General features: G+C 37.8%; 1 protein-coding gene across 9 annotated transcripts in view; it reads left to right on the top strand.

The window, feature by feature from the left end:
* Nucleotides 1–24,752, top strand: part of CASK (calcium/calmodulin dependent serine protein kinase) — a 385,036-nt gene that overhangs the window by 168,608 nt on the left and 191,676 nt on the right. For all 9 annotated transcript variants that reach the window (XM_081276357.1, XM_081276354.1, XM_081276356.1 and 6 more), the window contains exon 4: nt 19,349–19,426. In XM_081276357.1, the coding sequence (XP_081132483.1) occupies nt 19,349–19,426 (78 nt within the window). The remainder of the gene's footprint in view (nt 1–19,348; nt 19,427–24,752) is intronic.

Below are 24,752 nucleotides of genomic sequence, written 5' to 3'. Positions count from 1 at the left end.
AAGAAGAGCCAGGCACAGTAGCATATACCTGCAATCCCAGAAACTCATGAGACTGAGGCAGGAGGATCACAAGTTAGTGGCCAGCCTCAGCAATTTACCAAGACCCTCAGCAGCTTACCAAGATCTTGTCTCAAAATAAAAAGTCAAAAGAATAGCTAGGCACACACATGGATGCCTGTAATCCCAGTGGCTCAGGAGGCTGAAGCAAGAGGATTGTAAGTTCAAAGCCAAATTTAGCAATTTAGGGAGGCTCTAAGCAATTTAATTAGACCCTATCTCAAAATAAAAGGGGATGGGGATGTGGCTCAGTGGTTAAGCACCTCTGAGTTCAATCGCTAGTACCAAAAATAAAGTAAAAAGAGTTCATGATGTGGCTCAGTGGTAAAGTGCCCATGGATTCAATCCTCAGTACCATATATAGATTAAGAATTTGGGGATTTCACTCCTTTATAAAGATGCGGATACCATCCAAAGGCATATAGTTTTGTTTGTTTCCTCCAGAGGTTTTGAACTTTAATTAATGATTGTGTTTTTTTTTTTTTAAGTGGCCTTATATTTTCCTCAAGTAAAATTGTGAACACATTTGCTTTTCAAGGGCAGGGCATCAGTTGCGGAGACTGAAGAGTGTGGTAGATTGTACTATGTGCCTTCTTAGTGTATTTCTGGACACACCTTTTTCATCAACTTGAAAACATTTGGTTAGGTTATATATACTGTACATCATATATACATATATACTGTACATCAGTCTACACATAAATGGCAGCTTGTTTTCTTGAGCCACTGTCTAAATTTTGAGGGTTTTTTGTTTGTTTTTATGGAAATTTGTTATATTGATTGGTTCATAGATGGTCAGTTTTATACAGAGTGAACGATACAGCACTTTGCCAAAAATAAGTGTAGCATTGCTTAAACGTTGTGTATTAACAGCAGTTCTTTGTGATTGGGTTCAGTGGTACATTTTGCACTGCCTGGAGTTATGTTTTTATTCTGTTAGTAAATAAAATGTCCTTTAACGTCAAAACAAGGCATATGGTTTTGTGTGTGTGTGTGTGTGTGTGTGTGTGTGTGTGTGTGAGAGAGAGAGAGAGAGAGATTAGGTATTGAAGCCAGGATTCCACAGGCTAAGGTATATCCCAGCTCTTTTTTTTTTTTTTTTTTTTTTGAGATTTTGGGGATTAAACTTAGTACCTCACACACACTGAGCTACATCTCCAGTCCTTTTTATTTTAAGTCATCTACACTGGCCTTAAATTTGAGATCCTCCTGCCCCAGCTTCCTAAGTAACTGGAATTATAGGCATACTCCACTGTGCATGGCCATTTTAAGAAATTTTTTTGGCGGGGCTGGGGGTGGGGCAACAATATATAGCTATTGGGTTGGAAGGAACACATTTGGATATGGGGAGAATTGGGAGGCCATTGCTGTAGTTCAGTATGGACATTGATGGCTAGGATAGATCAGTATCAGTAGAGAGCAAAGGAAATGAATATAGGTACAAATATTTAGAAATCAGAGGAGACAGGGTTTCACTTTTGGATAAAGGAAATAAGAAAAGGGAAGGAGCCAGAGTTGACTTCTTCATCTCTGGCTTGAGTACCTGATGTATGATGGTGACATTGACTACCTTGGGTACCCCTGGAAGTAAGTGATGAAATACATTTTGGACATGTTAAGATTGAAGTCTCTATAAGACATCTGAATGAAATTATTAAAAGGAAGTTGAACACATGGAGATAGCTACTGAAATATTTACACATGTGTTATTGATTTGCCTCAAAATTAGGCAAGGGATGAGCAGTTGGAATATAGGTAAAATAAGATTGGCCATTGTTGAAGCAGAATAATGGATACATGGGGCTTTTTACTTTGCACATTTCATTTCTACAATAGAAAGGGTTTTTTAATGAGGGAAAAATTACAGGGACACAGAGAGATCTTGGATAGATACAGATATTTATGAGTGACTGCTATATATATGATTTCTTTAGAAGAGTATACAGAGAAAAAGAAGACTTAAGGGTTGAGGCGCTTCCAGACTTTAAAGGTTGTAAAACAGGAGGAATAACTGGCAAATGAAATAGATAAGGAGTAGATGAAGAAATTGAAGGAAAATCATGATAGCAGGGGTCACAGAGGCTAGGTAAAGAGAGTTGATCAAGGACAATTTTTGTGGAGAAATGAAGGGTTTCAGTACTTCTTAGTTCCACCCTTCACTAATTCTTTTATTCCTTAACCACTCACCAATACTCAAGTTATTCACAACTCCCATTCTGTTCATTTCTGAGATGTGCTCTCTATTTGGTGTCTATTGGAATCTCCTTTCTCCCATTTGGTACTATTTCATTTCCTTAGTGAGAGACTTAGGAACATTAAAGGACAAGTGAAGAGGCCTGTATTGTTGCCCTAACTATTAACAACTTTGTGTATTTATTAATTTTATTACACTTATTATCACACCTATTATCTGTGAGATATAGCCAGAAATGTGGAATAGAGATGGCAAGACATGAAAACAGTTATAATGACAGGGAGGTGTGGGGGGTAAAGAAAGAGCTGTCTTAGAGGAGGTAATACTGAAACTTAAAGGATGACCAGGAATTTGCCAAGTGGTATTAGCAGGGATAAAACTAGGCAAAAGTAGTAAAGTGTAAAGCTATAGAAATCTCAGGAAATTCAGAGAAAGAAAACAGAATGAAGCCAGGCCTCTTGGAAACTAGGGGGGAAAGGCATTTTGCATTAACTTTGCTCTGGAAAGACCAACTTTCCCTATTTATTCAAGAGCCAACATGTGGCCCCAAAACAAGCTTCCCAGTTCCCAAATCTGCATGAAGCCAAAGTAATTTCTTAGAGTGTCTGTTACTTCACATTCCAGACAGAGAGAAAAACTACAAATGAATGAGTGAATGAATTTATCTGGTTGTCTCCATTTCCCCTTCTTTTGTAAAACTAAGTATCCTAAGTTGTTATCCTAACCACCTATAGACAGTCTTCTTTTGAATCAGGGACCTGTTCTATGTCCAACCAGGAGCAAATAAAAGTCCACCATTGTTTCCATGCTTGGGCTAGGGTTCTAAGTGGGTAGGTTTAATAGAGCAGAGATGGCAAGTTGACCACACAAGTAGGAAAGGAGCTGGGCATTACAGGTAGGCTAAGAGCATGTGGAATAGCTAGCCAGGATGTGAGGCAGCCTGTGTGCTTGGGATACTACTAATTAATAATCATTAGCTATTACACTGAAGCAAGGTGCAAGACAAGAGAATGACTGGAGATAAGTTTTGACATGTAATAGTAAAATCACTGCATGCCATAGTTTACACATTTTAATGATCTCAATTCCTGTTAACAACCCACTGACTTTCATTGCAATGCCCATTTTACAGATGCAAAATCTGAAACTTAGAAGACTGTGACTTGCTCATGGTCACAAAGCTAGTTTGTTGCAGCCAGGATAATTTTTTTTTTTTTGGTAGCAGGAGAGGAGGTGGTAACTGAGAATTGAACCCACGGGTGCTTAACCACATCCCCAGCCTTTTTATTTTGAGACAGGGTCTTGCTAAGTTTCTCAGGGCCTTGCTAAGTTGCTGAGGTTGGCTTTGAACTTGGAATCCTCCTGCCTAAGCCCCCTGAGCCACTGGGATTACAGGCATGCACCACTGCATGCCTAGAGCTTGCTCAGGTATGCCTAGGGCTTTTGATAATGTGCTGAGGCTTTTTATTTATCTGTTCAACAAGTACTCATTTGAATGCCCAAAGTGTGCCAGGCACTGTTCTAGGTGCTATAAATTCAACAGTGAGTAACTCAAAGTCCATACCTACATGAGATTTATATTCATTCTAGTGGAAGAGACTAACAAACAAGTATGCAATAATAATAGGCAAGTAGTGATTCATGCTGTGAGGAACGGGTCAGAATAAGGAATTGAGAGTGATGAGGTTGCTGCTTCAGATAGGTGTTCATGGAAGCCCTTTCTCAAGAGGTGGCCTTTAATCAGATTTAAAGCTTTATTCTATAGGTGGTAGAGCACATTGAAATAACTTTACCAGGGTAATAATATAATCAGAATTGTGCATTGGAGAGAGACCTTTAAATTCTGTATGAAAAAAAATCATTGTAGAGGGTGGAAACAAAAGTCAGTAAAGAATTCCAGGCAAGATGGGATTTGGAGTTCAATTTCTTCATTGTAATATAGACCAAAAGTTCCTACAGAGGAAGAAACTTGAGTGAGGCTAGCTGCATGAAATCCAGAGGTGGGCAGAGATCCTTAACCTGCAGTAGTGGCTAAGAAAGGCTCCAACCATCATACATAAAGTGGTGAAGGAAAACAAGGAAGAAGGAAAACAAAAACAAGAAATCCCCACTTAAGATTAGTGTTCATAGTAAAATTTCAAAGCACATGGGGAAAACTAACATTCTGCAACAAACTCAACTCAGGAAATTTAGTTTAAAGAAAATGTGGGTATGACTGAGGTTGTAACTCAGTTGGTAGAGCATTTGTCTCACATGTGTGAGGTACTGGGTTCGATCCTCAGCACCACATAAAAACAAATTAATAAAATAAAGGTATTTTTAAAAAGAAAATGTGGATAATAGAAAAAAACATTAAAAGGACTTTAAAACCCTCAAAAAGATAAAAGGAAAGAGTAACAACCATTGAATAAGAGTCTGTTTTATTTGGTGAATGTTGAAAAACCCTGAAGAGAGTGTGTGTGTACATGTGTACTTGCCTATGTGTCTGGCTGTCTTTGGAATCAATATGGCCAAGTTGAAAGGCAGTATTAAAGAACCAATAGAGAACAAAGCACAGTTGAGTAGAGATGGTGTGTATGAAAGAGAAGCTGAGAGTCATGGAGGCTAGATGGAGAATATCCAACATACAAAAACAGGAATTCTAAAAGTTGAGCTTAGAGGGAATGATGAAAATAGAAATAAGCTTTGGGGAATAATATTACAATCAATTCAGATCCTTTGTGTTTGTTGTAATTATAGGTCACCCACCCATAGATGTCCAAAGAGCTACCTATATGATATTGGACCTCAGGAGAAGAGCTGAGTAGAATAGAGTTTAGTAGTCACTACCATTACATTAGCTCAAGGCCCATTTCACCTTTTGGTACTTCAGTCCCTACCTTACCAACTTGTGAGAATGAAATGAGATGGGAAAGAAGTCTGATACCATAACACTGAGTCATCATCTTCATGGTCATTGTCATAAATTCTGTTTATTGTAGGACTTCAGGATGGGAGATTAAGAGCTCAGGACTCTGGAGCCAAATGGCCTAAATTCAAACCCTGGCTTTGCTAATTTGTAACCATGTGACCTTGGACAAGTTGTCTTAAGCCTCAATTTCTACATCTGCCAAATAGTAGGTGTCTCCTAGTGCTGTTATGAGGATTAAATGTTATTACTGATAAAGCACTTAAAATGGCACTTGGCTTGTAGTTAAATGCTCAGTAAATCTTTGCTACTAGCTATTAACATACCTGCATTTAACAGGAAACTTGATTATCTTAATCCCAGAGGAGTGACTATTCTAAAAATCATAGTATTTGAGGATGATAAATTTAGGTATCTATGTCTTCCTATAATATTGGAAAATTCCATTTAGTTAACTGCTGTCTTTTATTTGTCCATGTAAAGAGTTTGTTGCTGCTTGCAAATTGACCATGATGTTATTTGAACATTCAAGGACTCCTATATTTTTTTATCCATAATGTATGAAACTTAGAAATAATTCATGAGCATATGAGATGTTCTCCTGAGGACATAGTAATGCTTCCATTTTTTTTTTTTTGTCTTGCTAAGTTGGAACACTTCAGGCTTAAACAGATGCCTATGCTTATTGTTCTGTATTTGTTTATATCTACATCTATAGTTTCATAAGTACCAACATTAACATTTAATTTTAGCTAGCAACTTGCCTAGAAGTAAGAATTATACCCCCTAGCTCAATTTCAGAGTGAAAATGACAGTAAAATGAAAACAGAAAATCAATAATTAATGATATGATTATTTTGTAATCCCTGCTATGTTTGTTCAAGGTGAGATCATTTTCCAAATTAGCCCACCTTCCTCATCTGCAGGGCCACAATGGGGCTGCTATGAAACAGATCAAGAGAAAACATGCCAGAGGCACAAATATCAAAGAATGACCCTGAATCTTTGAATTCTGAAGATGCTGTAAGGAACCAGTTGTGGTTTTCATATCTCCATGTTTGAAGGGTACCTCCTCTCTAGAGTCCAGGAGCTTTATCATTACTAGCAGCAGGATCCTGGACCAACGAAACTGCCTTTAAATGAAGGGAAGGCTTCAAGGAGCAAGAAGGAGAATTTCTTTCCAGGGAGAAAAGTAGCAAGAGGTCGAGAGGCTGAACTATAACAATAGATACTCAACCACACCAGAATTATAAAAATTTTAGCAAGGAAAAAAAAGCAATCTGATGAAGTGATTATGACTAATTTGGCTTTTCGTAGTAGAGGTTTCATTCCATCTCCCCACAAGAGTAAGAAAGACTAAACCAAAGTCAAGAAACTTAAAAAGAAATGTGTTGAAACCAGCTGACTAATATGTCCAATAGATGAAGAATTGCATGAAATTATAATTTGCACAACAAATTATATTTTAGAATTAATGGAGTTAAAAACTTTAGGGGAGATGGCTGGGTAGAAAAGAAAGAAGTTCAAGGATCTGGGTTTTTGGACATCTTGCTTTGTGCGAATGTAATTGGGGCCATTTAATACTCAGTATCTGAGGTGAAATCTACAGACCTCATTTTGAGTACAGTATCAATGGTAGCTTGGAACCTTGGTCTCTACTAGCACCATGATACCTGATCTATCTCCTGGCCAGTAGGGAAAGAACTTATAAGGATATGCTGCAATTTTTAAAAGATCCCTGAAGAAACAGAATGTCATTATCCTCTTAATAACCCCATAAATCCATCTTAGGGCAAGGACAACCTCCTTCAAAAAGGTGAGCAGGAAGGATGGAGTTTATAATGGGCTAAGAATCAAGCCACTGAGTTTCTAGTCTACATCTGCTGTTAATTGCTACTAGCCCCAAGCATGTTTTTTTTTATTGGTTGTTCACAACATTACAAAGCTCTTGACATATCATATTTCATACATTAGATTGAAGTGGGTTATGAACCCCCAATTTTACCCCAAATGCAGATTGCAGAATCACGTCGGTTACACATCCACAATTTTACATAATGCCCTATTAGTAATTGTTGTATTCTGCTACCTTTCAAGCATGTTTTTTTAAATTAAACTTCCTGTTTTAAGATTCTGTGATGCCAGCCAGATGCTATGGCACACACCCGAAATCCCAGCAACTCAAGGGGCTGAAGCAAGAGGATCACAAGTTTGAGGCCAGCCTCAGCAACTTAGTGAAATCCTGTCTCAATATAAATTATTTTTTAAAAAAGATTCTGTGATGCTATGATGTGACTCATCAGGATTTATACGTGGAGGTCACTTGCCTCATTTTAGTGTTGGTGGTTGGGGAGGTGGATACTCAGCTGTGAGGATTAGAGAGAACACTGAGGGCTAACTGAAGTTCCTACAGGGTAGAACAGAACAGGGGCTGTTACTCCCATCTGCCTTCGTTTTTGTCTGAGAATTTCAGAAAACAATAGAGTGGTATGTTAACATAAGCAAGTAACAATTCAGAGGTCAGCTGCTCCTTTTTAGAACCATTTGCTGTCACTTGTAGCTGAAGTTTCCTCAACCACTAGGAGGCACCATTGTCAAACAGCATACATTAGGGGCTGGAGTCTTAAGCAATCAGAGAGAAAAAAATGTCAAGAAAGAAGAGAGTAAATATAGGACCCTGGAAATGATGACAATTTAGTCTTTGATATCTAGAGGGGCATCAGAACTACCCCAACTTTCTAGAACTTGATTAACAATATCTTAGACCACATTTCACTTTTAGAAGCAACAAAATCTTTCAAGCCACTATTTTTTCAAAGAAACAATTCTGTAGGATAAGAAAAGAGATTTTAGCCAGGTGTAGTGGCACAGGTCTGTAATCCCAGCGACTCAGGAGATTGAGGCAGCAGGATTGCAAGTTTGAGGCCAGCCTCAGTAACTTAGTGAAACTCTGTCTCAAAATAAAAAAAAATAATAATAATAAAGAATGGGGATGTAGCTTAATGTTAAAGTACCCATGGGTTGCAAAATGCTGTTAGAAGCACAAAGGTACTACAAGAAATCAAGCATGTGCTCAAAAGTGAGTGGGTAAGGGTTTTACTTCTGACAGTAGGGTGTGCTAGCACATTAGCAAAACCTGGCTAGCAAGCCCGAACCTGGTCAGGCAGTCCATGGTTTATACACCTAACACAGTGCTGCCCTTTACCCTGATTGGAGAACTCAGGGGTACCATCTATGCAATTGGCTAATTTTAAAATTATGGTGGGAAAAAGGAAAGGGCTATAATTAAAATGACTACAATTGGATCCAATTAATCCTGAATACTATATTCTGAAAATGGACCACCAGACTTTCTATTTCTCACAAATGCCCAGCACCACTACCCCCATACCCAACAAAAAAAGAAAAGGGACCTTAGAGATTGTTAAGTGGAGTCTTCTCATTTTATTGACTAGTCATTGTCAACCAAGAAAGATTAAGTATCATGATCAAGGTCTGCCAAACAGTTAATGTAGGCTTGAGTCTAGAATCACTGTGTAGGGGGCATTTCCCATTGCTTTGTCTGTCCCAACATTTGAACCCTTTTCCAGTATTTGGAGCATTCTTCATCTTAAGAGTCTTAATGTGGGATAAAGCCCACTTTCCATTATAGATGCTAAAAATGCCAGATATTTCCTCTCCTTAACAAATAGGACATTGTCATATGACATAGGGTTTATTACTCAGACACATCCACCCATGATGTGATAACTAGTGACCAAAAAAAAAAAAAACCAGGATCATGTAGAGCTCTCAGGTGACAGGAAGGAAGATTACTGGGATAGTAGAAGTAATAGCACTCTGGGTGGTGTCCCTCATATGTCATTATCAGGGACAGTTGTGCAAGCTGCAACCATGACAGTAGCAGTGGTATCTCTGTCAGATCAGTTTAGGGTTTGCATTCTGACTGTGGGGCCCCAGTCTTGGTTTTATAGGCCTCCCTACTATTTTATGAGAAATCCAGTGTGCTATTAATAAACTCCTTTTCTGCTTAAATCAGCCAGAGTTGATATCCACTCCTTGTAACTAAAAACCTTAACTGACCCAGAATTAAGTACCAGCAAAGTAAAAGAGGGATGACAGAAGACCCCATTCTAAGATGGGGCATCAGCCTTGTTAAGTGGTTATAAAATATGTGATTGGACTGCCTGGCACCTCTTGGATTATCAACCATGGTTAGCAAGGCTCTAAGGTTGGGATGGAGCTGAAAATGGGGCCGGGGGGGGGGGTGTAAGGAAGCCAGGCAAGCTAAAGGCCAGATATCCAAAATTCTATGTTCTGGTAAGGAACTCTGAGGAACCTAAGAGTTCTTAATCAACCCTAACTTTCCAAGGCTTTGTGAAGACTTATTTGTCAAAGTAGAAGCTTAGAACATATTTAGCAATTTGTAAGTTTGATGTACAAGGTATCAACATGAATCCAAACATATCCCTAATCCAAAAATCCAAATTCCTAAAGTTTTTGAAAACCAACATGAAGACATAAGAAAATTCCATACTTGACCTCCTGTGACAGGTCACAGTTGAAACATAGGCACACTAAAAATATTGCACAAAATTACCTTCAGGCTAAGTATATATGATATATATATATATATATATATATATATGAATATAAGATATATACGAATATAAGATATACAATATAAATACATATAACGTAAATGAATTTCATGTTTAGACATGGGTCCCATTCCCAAGATATCTCATTATGCATATGCAAATATGCTAAAATCTGAAATCCCAACCACTCTGGTCCCAAGCATTTTGGATAAAGGATACTCAACCTACATAATTGCTAAGTATCTAGACATATGGTAGCAGAGTCTTCCATTTGTACACTTGTCCCAGGCCCTACACAAGCTAAGGGAGACTGCCTGTGGCATATGTGCTAAAACAGCTTTAAATCTGTACCCTGGCCAGTGACAGTGGTACACACCTGTAATCCCAGCAACTGGGGAGGATGAGGCAGGAGGATCCTAAGTTCAAAGCCAGCCTCAGCAACCTAGTGAGGCTAAGCCATTCAGTGAGACCATGTCTCTAAAAAAATATTTTAAAAGAGTTGGGGATGTGACTCAGTGGTTGAGCACCCCTGGGTTCAATCCCCATTAAAAAAAAAGAAAAACAAAAAACAAAATCCTTACTCTGGTAGAGGCAGCCAAAATTGCAAGGTAGGAGAATTTGTGTGATGTCCTTTCTCTCTCTCTCTCTCTCTCTCTCTCTCTCTCTCTCTCTCTCTCTCTCTCTCTCTCTCTCATTTTTCCCTTGCTTCAGTGCTTAGCCTCTTTGTGTCCATTCACCCCCAGTTGAAGACCTTCTTACACCCCAGTGAGCCATGAGCAGTCCCTTCAGACAAGACTTAGTCTGCAGCACCCACTAAGAGGGCTCTTCTTTGTAGGCACTACCAAACGTTCAGACCTACCAAATTACCAAGGCCACAGTGAGCAGCAGATTGACTTAGAAGGATAGAGGATAGGAAAAAACAGAGCTTTCCAGGCAGGCAACACTAAGCATTCCTTTTCCATAGGAATCCATTCAGCATTTCACAAAGTAAAATTCATCAATTAGAGTAGGAAAAGAGGAGTTTTAAAATAGTGTTGTGAAAACTACCAGTTCGAAAGTCAATTTAGATCCATCACCACCATCCGCCCCATGCAAATGAGAAAACTAAAGAAGCTAATCAAATCGTAGGAAAGTAAGCAAGAAATAAAATTATTTAACAGATCTTTGGAGAGCTTTTAAAGCTTCAAAGGACCGGATTCACAAAGGAAAACATCAATAGATTTAACAAAAATTGAAAAAAAAACTGGAAAATTAATTTGCTTCAATATTGACATAAAAGGGTTACGTTCTATTGAACAAAAAGAGTTCACTCCAATGAAAGGGAAGATATTAAGCCTTGTACACAAGTGGGTGAGGACAGGAATAAATATTTCCCATCACAAGAAATACAGTTAGTAAATAGGCATTTGGGGATATGCTCAGTCGTTTAAACATTTTTAGCAATACATCAGAATTGCTTTATTAAGCCATTAAGTCCCCATTACAGTAAATATCCTCTTTCTTTATTGAAAAAAAATGAAGGTTTCTATCTACTTGCATATTGTAGTTAACAGTCCTGACTAAGTACTTCTCTGGTCCCTGTCCAAGTTCATACTGAAAGAATATGATTGTATACGTACAGTATAGGTGGGAAGGGAGAGTTTAGCTCAAATTAGGGCTCCTCACACATTCCCCCAGACACCCCACATCCACCTAATATGTTGACTCACCTCCTGGAGCTTCAGGCCCTACTGTCATTGGTCAGAAAAAATGCCTTGAGATTCTGCTCTCCTCTTAACTACCACACGGGTACCACCACTCCCGAATTCTCCCTGTGCTCTTGCCTGCTCTTTTTCTTATCCTCTTCTCTTCTCCCTCTCCCCCCACTCTTCTTCTCTTCTTCAGGACCGATCTGCCTACTTCATCAAGACTTTCTGAATCCCTCAGAAATGTACTTTTTCCTTCCATTGAAACTCATGCCATCTTGTTTCTTCATTTCCTCTTCTGCAGTGTAGGCTCTGAGAAGATGAAATCTTCGTAGAACTGGTCTTTCTATCTTCGACATGTAGTAGATGCTTGATAAATGTACAGTGAATGAAATCGAATTCCTTCTCTCAATTATGGTTTAGATAGGGGAAGAGTGACAAAGGTTGTATGTTATATGACTTCTCTTTCTTTTAGAAATGCACTTCCCATCCACAAATTCTTGTAAATACTTATCAATATTATATTCAGATAAAAGACTGTGCCCTCAAGTTGTCTATAGCCAAATTGCATACACATGACAGGCACCTGCCCATGAAATAAATAATAATTGGTAGTATAGATCTAAATTACCACAAGCATGGGTTCTTTGAGCCCCATGAGTTCCATGGAGGAAACAGTTTGGAGCTGGAACAGGCCAACAAGCTTGTAAGAAGTTGGTGAAGGGCATCAGTATCAGGGAAGGAGTCAGACAGGTAGAAAAGTAGAGAGAAGACATCCCAGAAAGAAGCATAAAGTGGGCAAAAGTACTGGAATAGGTGGTAGTTATAATACATTTGGGAAGACATCAAAACACTACCATGAGCAAAGTCTTGAATTAGGAAAAAAAATAGTTGTTTTTTTTTAATCAAGAGACTGATTTATATCTTCCAATCTTGGCATATACAAATCTGTATATACCAAGCATTTATCCACAAGCTTAGTAAATATAGAGAACTCATTTAAACTATTATCATTAATACAATATTCACATATATCATCTGGGAGAATGAGGACGAGGATGGAGGCTGTGCATTTTGAAGATCCCCCTGGGGAGCCGGGTGTGGTGGCACACACCTGTAATCCCAGCAGTGCAGGAGGCTGAGACAGGAGAATCAAGAGTTCAAAACTAGCCTCAGCAACTTAGTGAGTTGCCTAAGCAACCCAGAAAGACCCTTTCTCTAAATAAAAAAGGGCTGGGGATGTGGCTCAGTGGTTAAGTACCCCTGAATCTAATCCCCAGTATATATATATATATATATATATATATATATATATATATATATACACACACACACACACACACACACACACACACACACACACACACACATCCTCTGGGAGTTCTGGAGTGTGAGATCCCCATAATAAGTATGAAAATGGATTTCTTGCAGAGCCCTTCTTCATGTTATTATTTTACCTACTTAGTTGGAATCTCTTGTTTTCCATTAAATAACTGAAAACCTTGAGTAGAAGTTGTAAGTTTCCCTCTTTGTAAGGTGAGCATTTTGGGGGGATACATGGACTCCAAAGTCAGATTGCCTGAGTTTGAATCTTGCCTCTACCATGTATTCTTTTTTTTAAGTTGTAGATGGACACAATATCTTTATTTTTATTTATTTATTTTATGTGGTACCAAGGATTGAACCCAGGGCCTCACATGTGCGACACCAGTGCTCTACCATTGAGCCACAACTCCAGCCCCTGCCTCCACCATTCAAAGGGCTATGTGATCTCTTGAGCAAGTTACTTAACCTTTGCTGTTTCTCAGTTTTCTTACTTATAATACCTACCTCACAGAATTCTTGTAGCCATTGAATGAATCAACATATGTAAATCACTTAGAAAATGCCCATCACATAGTTAAGCACTCAATAAATGCTACCTTTAATTTTTATTACTGCAAAATAAGATTATTTCTATCATAAACTTATGAATAAAAACTGCTTTGGAATTACTGTTGTAGCCACATTGCAAAGGGGTATTTTTGCATTTTTAACAATTACAATAGATTTAGTATGACAAAAGCATAGTACCTGTTAATTAAAAAAATAAAAGGAAAAAAATTTAAAATTCCATAGTTCTACCCACTCTTGAGCACTAATTATTTCCCTTGGAATGAAGTTATTAGGTCAAAGAAGATCTATAGTTTTAAGGCTTTAAATTGCCCTTAAAAAGGGATCATGTTGATGTATTTTTCCATCAACTACAGATTTTCTGATCCAAGAAAGTTTCTCTAAGGCAGATGTGTGTGTGTGTGTGTGTGTGTGTGTGTGTGTGTGTGTGTGTGTACGTGTTTAGCATGGATTGCCATCTTCTCAGACTGGAATGTTAGAACTGTGCTCAAAATGTAATGCCTCGATCTGACACAAGTTTTTTGTGTACTCTTTTAATTATCAGTGTTAGAAATATTTTCTAATTTTCATTATGATTTCTTCCTTGATTAACAAGTTATTTAGCATGCATTTCTTCGCCTCCAACCCGGTGTGGATTTGTTTGGTTATTTTGTTGATTTATTTATTACATAACTACATTGTGATAAGGAAATGTACCCTAAGTACATGTTTCTTTTTTTTTTAATTTTTAATATTTATTTATTTATTTTAGTTCTTGGCAGACACAACATCTTTGTTGGTATGTGGTGCTGAGGATTGAACCCGGGCCGCACACATGCCAGGCGAGCGCGCTACCGCTTGAGCCACATCCCCAGCCCCAGTACATGTTTCTTGCTGAAGTTTTTTGGCTCAGCTTTTATGTGCATTGAGGTTTTTCTATGCTATCAACATGTCATACCAGAAAAGATTCATTATCCCACTTTTCCAAATCCATCTCTATGGCCCCAGCCAGGATAGTTTGTCAGGGCTTTAGCCTTTGTCAGTCTCTTCAGAAGTCCACCAAAGAATCATTCAGTCTCACACTGGTGCAAAAATCAACTGGCCCTATCAGTCTTCATCTGATTACCAGAGTTCTCCAAAACCTCCCCTCACCCCTGTCTCCTTTCCATAGCCCACTCTACCCCTCAGAGCAGAAGCAGCTCTTGCTAACCTCTCTGAGCTCTAATTTCTTTCCCTGTTCTTACTAGGTAATTTTTCATTCCCTGTACGGTTAATACTTTGAAGACTTAAACAATTTTTTTTTGTCTAATTTCATCCAGTTTCTATAGCTGCTATTTTTGTCATCTTCAGGGAAAATGCTGGTCAGAGAAATCCAGGTTTGATCTGTCCTTAATAACAGTGTTTCTCAAAGAATAGTTTGTAGACAAGTGCCAGATGACCATCTGTTACCTGTCTGCTGAGAGATAGGTATAGAAATTGAGAGTAAACATTTAAAAACTGTATTGCAATTTATGCAAAATAACAGCACAGGATTTTATGCCTTCAGCTCAAAATAATCCTTTGCCAAAGTGGTATATTTGAGGGTGGTGTATTCTGATCCCCTTCAGTGTACAGCCAGTAATACCTTGTGCCTCCAGACCTGTGATCTATTTTCTTTGTTTGATGCCTCGCCTTGGGATAATATTTTAATTATATAAACAAGCATGTTCATGATAAAATATTTAAAATTCAGATAGAAGAAAGAGAAGGAAATCTAAACTCATTCATAATCCCACCATTTTTTAATTCTGAGCAAATCTCCCATGATTTCTCTCTGCATACAATAAAGAGGCACTCCCCATACTCTCCCATAGAAGGGTTTTTTTCTCATCTCACTCCCTTAGAATGAAGACAGCTGGGAAATTCAGAACCTGCTTTTTGAAGATTCATGACAGCCCCAGGAACACCCCAAGATAGGAAGCCAAAGACAAAAAGAAATGAAAGAAGCTTTATCATTGCTTAAAGAATCATTACATTATTAAAGTTTATCAAAGAATTGAATTATCAATTTTGTTTAAAAGGTTCAAGGTTATTATATCAGGACTGTACTATGAATATGTACATATTAAATTTCTGTGATGAATAAAATTTGCATAAGTAACAGTATTTTTAGTTTTTATTTCTGTATCATGAAATTTAAAATAACAGATTGCTTTTTTACTTTAATATCAATTAATATCATAAATAACTAATCAGATAGCTTTAATAAAAGGACTTTCACAGCAATGACTTCAGAATAATCCTTCATCGAACATGCCTGCATATTTAAAAACTTACACAGCTAATTTTGTTTGGCACTTCTGGCTATGAACCACTGAACTGAAAAAGCACATAATGACCCAAAGATCCCATTTGTAATGCAACTAAAATATAATGCTGGAGCTTGGATGTGCTCAGTGGTAGAGTGCTTACCTAACATGCCTGAGGGTTGGATCCCCAGCACCACACAAAAAAATCATATATATACACACACACATATATATTATAATATATATAACATATGTATATGTATATATATAGAGAGAGAGAAACTAATAATCAATATTTGGAACCAATATAAAGAAAACCTTAAAGCTATAACTTAGAGATATGAGAAGAAATGGAGAAACATATCATATTCATGGATGAAAATGTCTTTAAAATTTAATTTCTAGAAGTTAGTTTATAAATGAATGTAATACCATCTTAGTCAAAATATTTTTAAAGATTTATAATTTAACAAAATGATTTTAATTTTCATCTGAGAGAAAAATTCATAGGAAAAAAAAGAATAATGAAATGAGATGTATTTTGTCAAATATCACAAAGTGCCATTACAGTATTTAAAATAAGACAGGTGTGCCTTCCTATAATCCCAACTACTTGGAGGCTGAGGCAGGAGAATCAAAAGTTTGAGGCCAGCATCAGCAACTTAGCGAGACTCTGTCTCAAAATAAAAAATGAAAAAGCTAGGGATGTAACTCAGTGGTAAAGTGCCCCTGGGATCAATTTCCACTACCAAAAAATAAAAAAAGATAAAATGATATGATTCTGGATCCAAGAATAAACAGGTCAGTGGAAGAGAAACCTAAAAATACCCCATGTATATATGTGCATGTGCAGAGATTGTAATTTCAAGGACTAGTATTTCAGATATGATCAGAAGGAAAAAATAGATTGATCAGTGCTATTAATTATAGCACAGGGCAGTAAATAATTTCCAGTTTTTTCTAATTGACTGATTTACCCCATAGGCTCTGGCTTCTCACCACTTTGCAAACATGCCTGCCCTCATTTCCCTTTCCTCTTTTCCCCTTTAGGTCCCTCCAAAAAGTCTTCCTCTAGATCTCAGGACAGCTCCCAGATTCTTATGTTTTATTGTTATGGTTTTGATAGGAAGTGTCCCCCCAAAGCTCCTGGGTTTTTTTGCAGTAATATTCAGAAGTGAAATGATTAGAATGTGAGAGATATGATCTAATCAGTCCATCCTAGTTTGAATGGACTGAGTGGTAATTGTATTCATGTGGGCTGTGGCTGGAGGAGGTGGGTCATTGGGGGCATGCCATGGAAGGATGTATCTTCCCTGTGGCTCCTTCCACCCTCTGTCTCTCTCAACTTCCTGATCCCACCTTGAGTTGAGCAGTATTCCTTCACTGGGCCCTTCCCCCATGATGCACAGCCTCACTTTCAGCCAATAGTAATGGACTTCACTCACCATAGACTGAACTTCTGACACCGTTAACCCAAATAAGTTTTTCTTCCTCTTAGTAGTTCTCATCAGATATTTTGTTCACAGCAATGAAAGACTGACTATCACATTTATTATGCAATCAATTTGGCTCTCTACTTTGGCCAACTCCTCTTCTCAGCTGAACAGTGCTTATCTTCACAATGCACAATTAGAAAGGAAAACACCTAAACAAAACCAATTCCTTCACTATGAGATATTTTTTTCAGTCCTCATAGATCAACTAGCCAGTTTAAACTGCAGCCAGGTTTAAAAATAGGAGTTTTTTTCTCCCACAGTACAAAGAAACAAAAAATATTCAGCCTCTGTGGTAATCAAAGAATTGTAAATTAAAGCAATAACAAATGACTTTTTTTTTTCTCCTCTCTGATTGGCAGAGATGAAAAAGAGTAGTCATTATACTGGTAACAAGATAGAGGAAAGGACACATCCACATTCACTAGAAAGAATATGAATTTTTTTCTAATTTTAAAATGTTTCTGGTAGTATGTATATGGAAAATGTTATTGTATGTATACTTTAGACCTAGCAACTCCCACTCCTAAGAATTTTACTACACAGATAATCAGAGTTGTTCACAAAGGTTCACCCAGGCTTGATTTCTGATGGTAGGAAACAGATGATACAGTACTTCAGAGTAGACTAGGCCCTCAGATACATTTTGGAGAGAACCCTACTTAACATTGGAAAATGTCCATCAGGTGTGAAATGGAAACTAGGTAAAAATTGTGAAACCTGGTACAAATGTGGAAGTATTTTTATTTATATAAAACCACACCAAGATCCAAATGATATAATCAGCTGTTCGTTAAATATCTACTGTGTGCTCAGTCTTCTGGTGGGTATTGGGTAAGGGTGTGTTGAAAGTATAAACCCTACTTGTTGTTTAGAACTTTACACTCTTGTTGAAGTGTTATAGGGTCTGAGATTGTGCGTTTGTTCTTTGTACTCCCCGTAGGTGTAGCTGTAGTCAACCAGAAGAGCACTGGACACAGCTACCAGAGACTTGAATCCTGTCCCTATTGTATCTTTGTCCAATCACAGATCATTTGAGAATGAGAATGATTCTGACCTCATGGGGTAGTTGAAGGGAGGTATGACAGGAAGTGCTCCGCATAATAAGTATGTTAGTGACTTTTTTCCCTTCTAGAAGTTTCTATTTCCTCAGTATAATACCTATAGCAGGTATACTGGAGACTGAGCCACTGGATTTGAAAACATTTTGTAAGGCTTAAAGCATGAAAATGGTACCTGTTAATATGTGAATAATTTCATTAATATAAGTAATGACCTAGCAATAGTTACATGTGCATATATACGTATATGTATTTACATTATGTAAGTACCAAATGTTGTGACTATGTGTAGGTTGTTAAAGGAAGAAAGCAAAGGAAGACATTAATATAACTGGTGATCATTGAGGGGGGCTTCGTAAGAAGTGGGATTGGAATGGAAATTTGAATCGAGGCAGTTATTGATTATGAAGAGCAGTTTATGCAAACGTGTATGTCCAAAAAATAAAAGGAAAAAGAAATGATATATTCAAGGAATGCTAAGAAGACCATTCTTGCTAGAGAGGGTGGTTTCTTGAAATGCCATTGGACAGGGTAGATAGAAGAAAGCAGGTGTGGCCAAGACCACAAGAGATCTTACCTTTCCTGTGAGAAAGAGAACCATTGTAAGTTTTAGAGCAGATAGTAACACTGTGTCACCATCACATCAATGTATTAGAATATATTTGTAGCAATTAACTTTGGTAACGGAAGTGTAAACAAAAATATAGATCAGCTCATTCTTTTTTCCTTTCACGACACATAGCTCAAATTTCCCATTTGGTGTGGTGATAACTACAATAAAATGTTTTAAATCTTTGTATTCTTGAAGTATTACATTACATGACTAGAAACCAGTAATTTTAGAATTTGACTCAAAATGTGTCCACAGCCTCCAGCATTGCTCCTTTCTGGGACTTCTTATCATGATAAACTAGAGAAAAGAAAATTTATAGTCAGTTTTCCATACCTCGTGATATTGGATACTCCCATTGCCTTACTCTTGCTAGAGGTTACTTTTCCTGCACATTTTCAATGTTAAGATGGTTATAATATCCTGTATAATTTATGTGCTTTTCATTGAAAGAAAGGAGATTTAAATAACATACAGTCATTAGCAATAAGTCAACAAATAACTTGATGACAGTGTATTCACTTTCAGTGTTGCCTTTTTGGAATTTCTTCTTACATTCCTTTTTACATTTCTCTACAGTATGGATGGAGCTGATCTGTGCTTTGAAATCGTAAAACGAGCTGATGCTGGTTTTGTATACAGTGAAGCTGTAGCCAGGTATGTATCTGTATCTAACTCCCCAGAGGTGGGCCACGGATGTGGCTCAGATGAGTGGTACAGTACTTGCTTGCCTAGCATGCACAAGGCACTGGGTTCCATTCCCAGTACTGCAAAAATAATAATAAAATGAGTCTGCAGAAATAAAGTAGAGGAAAGTAATAATGAAGAAATCACCTGCTCTTCTAATGGATGGTGAGTGCACCGCTGCTCCTTGCTGCAAGGATCACAGCTTTTCAATATGCATTAACAGAATCAAATAGGAACTCAAAGTGCAAACTACCAAACAATGAATTGGTCTATTTAAACATGGGTTTAGGGCTGGGGTTGTGTCTCAGTGCTAGAGCACTTGCCTAGCACATGTGAGGCACTGGGTTCGATCCTCAGCACCACATTAAAATAAATAAATAAATAAAACAAAGGTATTGTGTCCAACTACAACTAAAAAAAAAAAAACATTTAAAAAAAACAGGGTTTACATTTTCACACCAGAATTGCTGTTTTTCCCATTTCTGATGCTTTTATACAAGGAGGGATTTGATAGCCCAGGAACCATGTGTAGAAATGAACTTGGGTTTCTTTGGTTTAATATTTGTTCTTTGACAGATGCACCTCATTAGTTCTTCCTTTTGCCTTTAGTGATATCACATTGCTATTGATCAGTTCATCTAAGGAAAAACACAAAGCAGTAAAGGAAACAACAAAAAAAATCATTTTTCTACTGAATATATTTGCTTCAGGCCAGTGTATGGCAACTGTTGTTCTTAAATGGAGTTGTTATAAAGACCTAATGACTCAAGATAAGAAATAAATATGAAAAATCATGGATGCCAAGCAAGTACTGGGCCACTAGCTTATATATTTAAAGCAATACAGCTATCTGCTTTGGATATATTAGATCATATCATAATTACACTCCAGTGGGTTGCCTGCTTAAAACATGGTGTGGTGCAGTAGTGCATTCCTGTGATTCAGTGGCTGGGAGGCTGAGGCAAGGAGGATCATGAGTTCAAAGCTAGCCTCAGCAACTCAGTGAGACCCTGTCTCTTAAATATAAATATATATATAATTTAAAAAGGACTGGAGATGTGGCTCAGTGGTTAAACGTCCCTGGATTCTATCCCCAGTACTAATCAATCAATCAGTAAAACATGGAGTACAACATCCCAGCATCCCTCCTCAGTCACCAACCATAAAATGTTGAAAGGTTCAAACCCACAAACCTATTAAGATTTATTAAAACCTTCTATCATTTGAGAAAGTTATATTAAATGATTACAACTTCCTCCTCCTACCATTCCTTTAAGGACATAGCTGGAAAACAACTTAGAGACCATCCAAATACAACTTTGAACCCTACATGACTTGACTGTCTTCAAATTCATTGCCCTGAATCATCCTGTCTAGGGAGCAAGGACCCCAGTCTCAGAGATGGAGCAACCATGGCTATAGCACAGAGTAAAGAATATGCTCACTGTAGGAAAGCTGCTTTCCTACACTACTGGGGCTAGAGAGAAACAGCAAATGAAAGTTTATATATGTTAACTATAATTATTTCTTTAGATTCCTGATAACATGTTAAAACCAAAGCTAAATACCCTCTTTTGTGTCATGCTCTTTTTAAGTCCTGCTTACTATTGTTGGGCTCCTATCACAATTGTAAATTCATATTTTTTCTTGTACCTAAAAATTTTTTAAAAATTTCTCTAACACCAAAAATAGTCAATGCTATCCTGATTTTCTTGTGGCCTAGCTGTAAATCACTTTATATGACAAAATTAAATTATCAGTCTTTTGCATATTAATACTTATATGTTTGGGTGTTTTTGTTTGTTTGGTTGGTTGGTTGGTTGGGTTTTTTTTGTTTTTGTTTTTGTTTTTTTTTGGTACCAGGGATTGAACTCAGGGGCACTCCACCACTGAGCCACATCCTCAGCCCTTTTTTGTATTTTATTTAGAGGTAGGGTCTCACTAGTAGCTTAGGGCCTTGCTAAGTTATTGAGGCTGGCTTTGAATTCATGATCCTCTTTCCTCAACCTTCTGAGTCGCTGGAATTACAGGCGTGCACCACCGTGCCTGGCATTTGTGTGTATTTTTAAGTAAGTTGAAGTAACTTGCCTTTGCTACTTTTTGCCAGGTGCAATGGCACATGCCTATAATCCCAGCAATTCAGGAGGATGAAGCAAGAGGATCACAAGTTTGAGGCCAGCCTCAGCAACTTAGTGAGGCCTTCAAGACTTTAGTGAGACTGCCTCAAAATAAAAAATGAAAAAGCCTGGGGATGTGGCCCAGTGGTAAAGTGCCCCTGGGTTAAGTACCCACCCCCCAAAATCCTACTTGTCTATATTGTAATTTTCCTTTTTTTTATTGGTTGTTCACAACATTACAAAGCTCTTGACATATCATATTTCATACATTAGATTGAAGTGGGTTATGAACTCCCAATTTTACCCCAAATGCAGATTGCAGAATCACATCGGTTACACATCCACAATTTTACATAATGACATATTAGTAACTGTTGTATTCTGCTACCTTTCCTATCCCCTACTATCCCCCCTCCCCTTCCCTCACATCTTCTCTCTCTACCCCATCTACTGTAATTCATTTCTCTCCTTGTTTATTTTCCCATTCCCCTCACAACCTCTTATATGTAATTTTGTATAGCAATGAGGGTCTCCCTTCATTTCCATGCAATTTCCCTTTTCTCTCTCTTTCCCTCCCATCTCATGTCTCTGTTTAAAGTTAATCATTTCTTCCTGCTTTTCCTCCCTACTCTGTTCATAGTTGCTCTCATTATATCAAAGAAGACATTTGGTATTTGTTTTTTAGGGATTGGCTAGCTTCACTAAGCATAATCTGTTCTAGTGCCATCCATTTCCCTGCAAATTCCATGATTTTGTCATTTTTTAGTGCTGCGTAATATTCCATGGTGTATAAATGCCACATTTTTTTATCCATTCATCTATTGAAGGGCATCTGGGTTGGTTCCACAGTCTAGCTATTGTGAATTGTGCTGCTATGAACATCGATGTGGCAGTATCCCTGTAGCATGCTCTTTTAAGGTCTTCAGGGAATAGTCCGAGAAGGGCAATAGCAGGGTCAAATGGTGGTTCGATTCTCAGCTTTCCCAGGAATCTCCAAACTGCTTTCCAAATTGGCCGCACCAATTTGCAGTCCCACCAGCAATGTACAAGTGTATCCTTTTCTCCACAGCCTCGCCAGCACTTGTTGTTGTTTGACTTCATAGTGGCTGCCAATCTTACTGGAGTGAGATGGTATCTTAGGGTGGTTTTGATTTGCATTTCTCTGACTGCTAGAGATGGTGAGCATTTTTTCGTGTACTTGTTGATTGATTGTATATCCTCCTCTGAGAAGTGTCTGTTCAGGTCCTTGGCCCATTTGTTGATTGGGTTATTTGTTATCTTATTGTCTAATTTTTTGAGTTCTTTGTATACTCTGGATATTAGGGCTCTATCTGAAGTGTGAGGAGTAAAGATTTGTTCCCATGATGTAGGCTCCCTATTTACCTCTCTTATTGTTTCTCTTGCTGAGAAAAAACTTTTTAGTTTAAGTAAGTCCCATTTGTTGATTCTTGTTATTAACTCTTGTGCTATGGGTGTCCTATTAAGGAATTTGGAGCCCAACCCCACAATCTGTAGATCGGAGCCAACTTTTTCTTCAATCAGACGCAGAGTCTCTGGTTTGATATCAAGCTCCTTGATCCATTTTGAATTAACTTTTGTGCATGGCGAGAGAAAGGGATTCAGTTTCATTTTGTTGCATATGGATTTCCAGTGTTCCCAACACCATTTGTTGAAGATGCTATCCTTCCTCCATTGCATGCTTTTAGCCCCTTTGGGGCAGCATAGCATAAAATAAGGAAAGCCAAAAATTCAGAATTGTGATTCTTTTAAAATGTTTTTCCTCAATGGAAGAAGATAATTTTTTTTCTTTTTTGAGCCATGGTAACCAGGATATCTGGCATATATGTTGATAGAGCTGATATTAAACCAGTATTACTTTTACTCTGTTCCCCAGTCATTTTTTCTTACCTTTTCTTAGCTTTCCCTTAACTTCAAGCCTCTCTTTTCCACTGGACTGGGCAGGATGATATCATGCAAAGGTGATATCGTACAATGAAAGAATACTATGGTCTCTCCCAATATTGAGATTTATAGAAAGGGCAGATGTTTATATTTCAAAATGAAAGCCTGTTGACTTTTAAATCCATTTGTATTTGCTGTTAAAATGGTGATTTTATGAAAGGAACTTTCCAGAATGGACCATAAAAGAGTAGCATTGAGACCACTAAGTGACATTTCTCAGGGAGAGATTTGGGTACAATTTATTTAAAAAAGCAAGAGAGTATAATTTCTCATTTTTCTGAGTGTACAGGTTGCAGAATCACATTGGTCATGCAGTCACATATATACGTATCTGATTCAAATGTATGATATGTCAAGATCATTGTACAGTCATATGTAACTAATTAAAACAAATTTTTAAAAAAAGCAGGGGAGAGGGCCCAGACAGTATTATTAGGTATGTTCCCTATTGCAGATCATCAATGACCATGTAACAAGGGCACATGGTTCTTCCTTTTGTGTTCGGTGTCTGGCCAGATGACTCCTAACCTTCCTTTCTCCCTTCTGTTTCTGAGATTCATTGTTAGGAAATTCAGCTTTTATCAGTATTCTAGTGAGACCAACTGCAAGAAAACTCTGAGATACCAAGTAATGAAATTGCTAATGTTGTTTTTCCCCAACTGGCTGAGTTTCAAGAGGAGCAGCAAAGCATGGCATCAAATAAAAATCTGCTCAGCACTTAGTACAGCCCAATTAGTGATTACCTCTGTCCTTTCAGGGGTGATGAGTTGTGGAGTGAGCTAACATATGGAATCAGATTATCAAATCAAACTCTTGCAAATCAGAGAGATCTTTTTACCAAGTACCAAGCTTTACTGAATAATTTCAAGGATACAGGCAATCAAAAGGCTCAGCTGAAGCAGAAAGAGGCCTGGGCTGTCAAGGATAGCTCTCCACATCATTTCTTCCTGCATCAGTAATGCACCCTGGCCCAGAATAGATTAAGTCTCTATCCAAGGTTTGTGGGATTCTACATACACAGAGAAGCATTTCAATTATGAAACATCTCCGTTTTATACCCAAGAGAGATGGATAGCTTATGTGACATTCTCCAGGAAGCCATCTATGCCTCAAAAATCCCAGGTTCTATTTACCATAGATAATCTTAGCCAGGAACATTCTGTTAAGGACATTTCAGAGATAAGGTGTCTTCTGCATGGCAAATAGCATTAGTCTTT

This window comes from Spermophilus citellus (assembly GCF_964194105.1).
Source record: "Spermophilus citellus genome assembly, chromosome: X".
Taxonomy (NCBI): Eukaryota; Metazoa; Chordata; class Mammalia; order Rodentia; family Sciuridae; genus Spermophilus; species Spermophilus citellus.
Note: the sequence above shows the minus strand (reverse complement) of the source record. Positions and strands in the feature narration are given on the sequence as shown.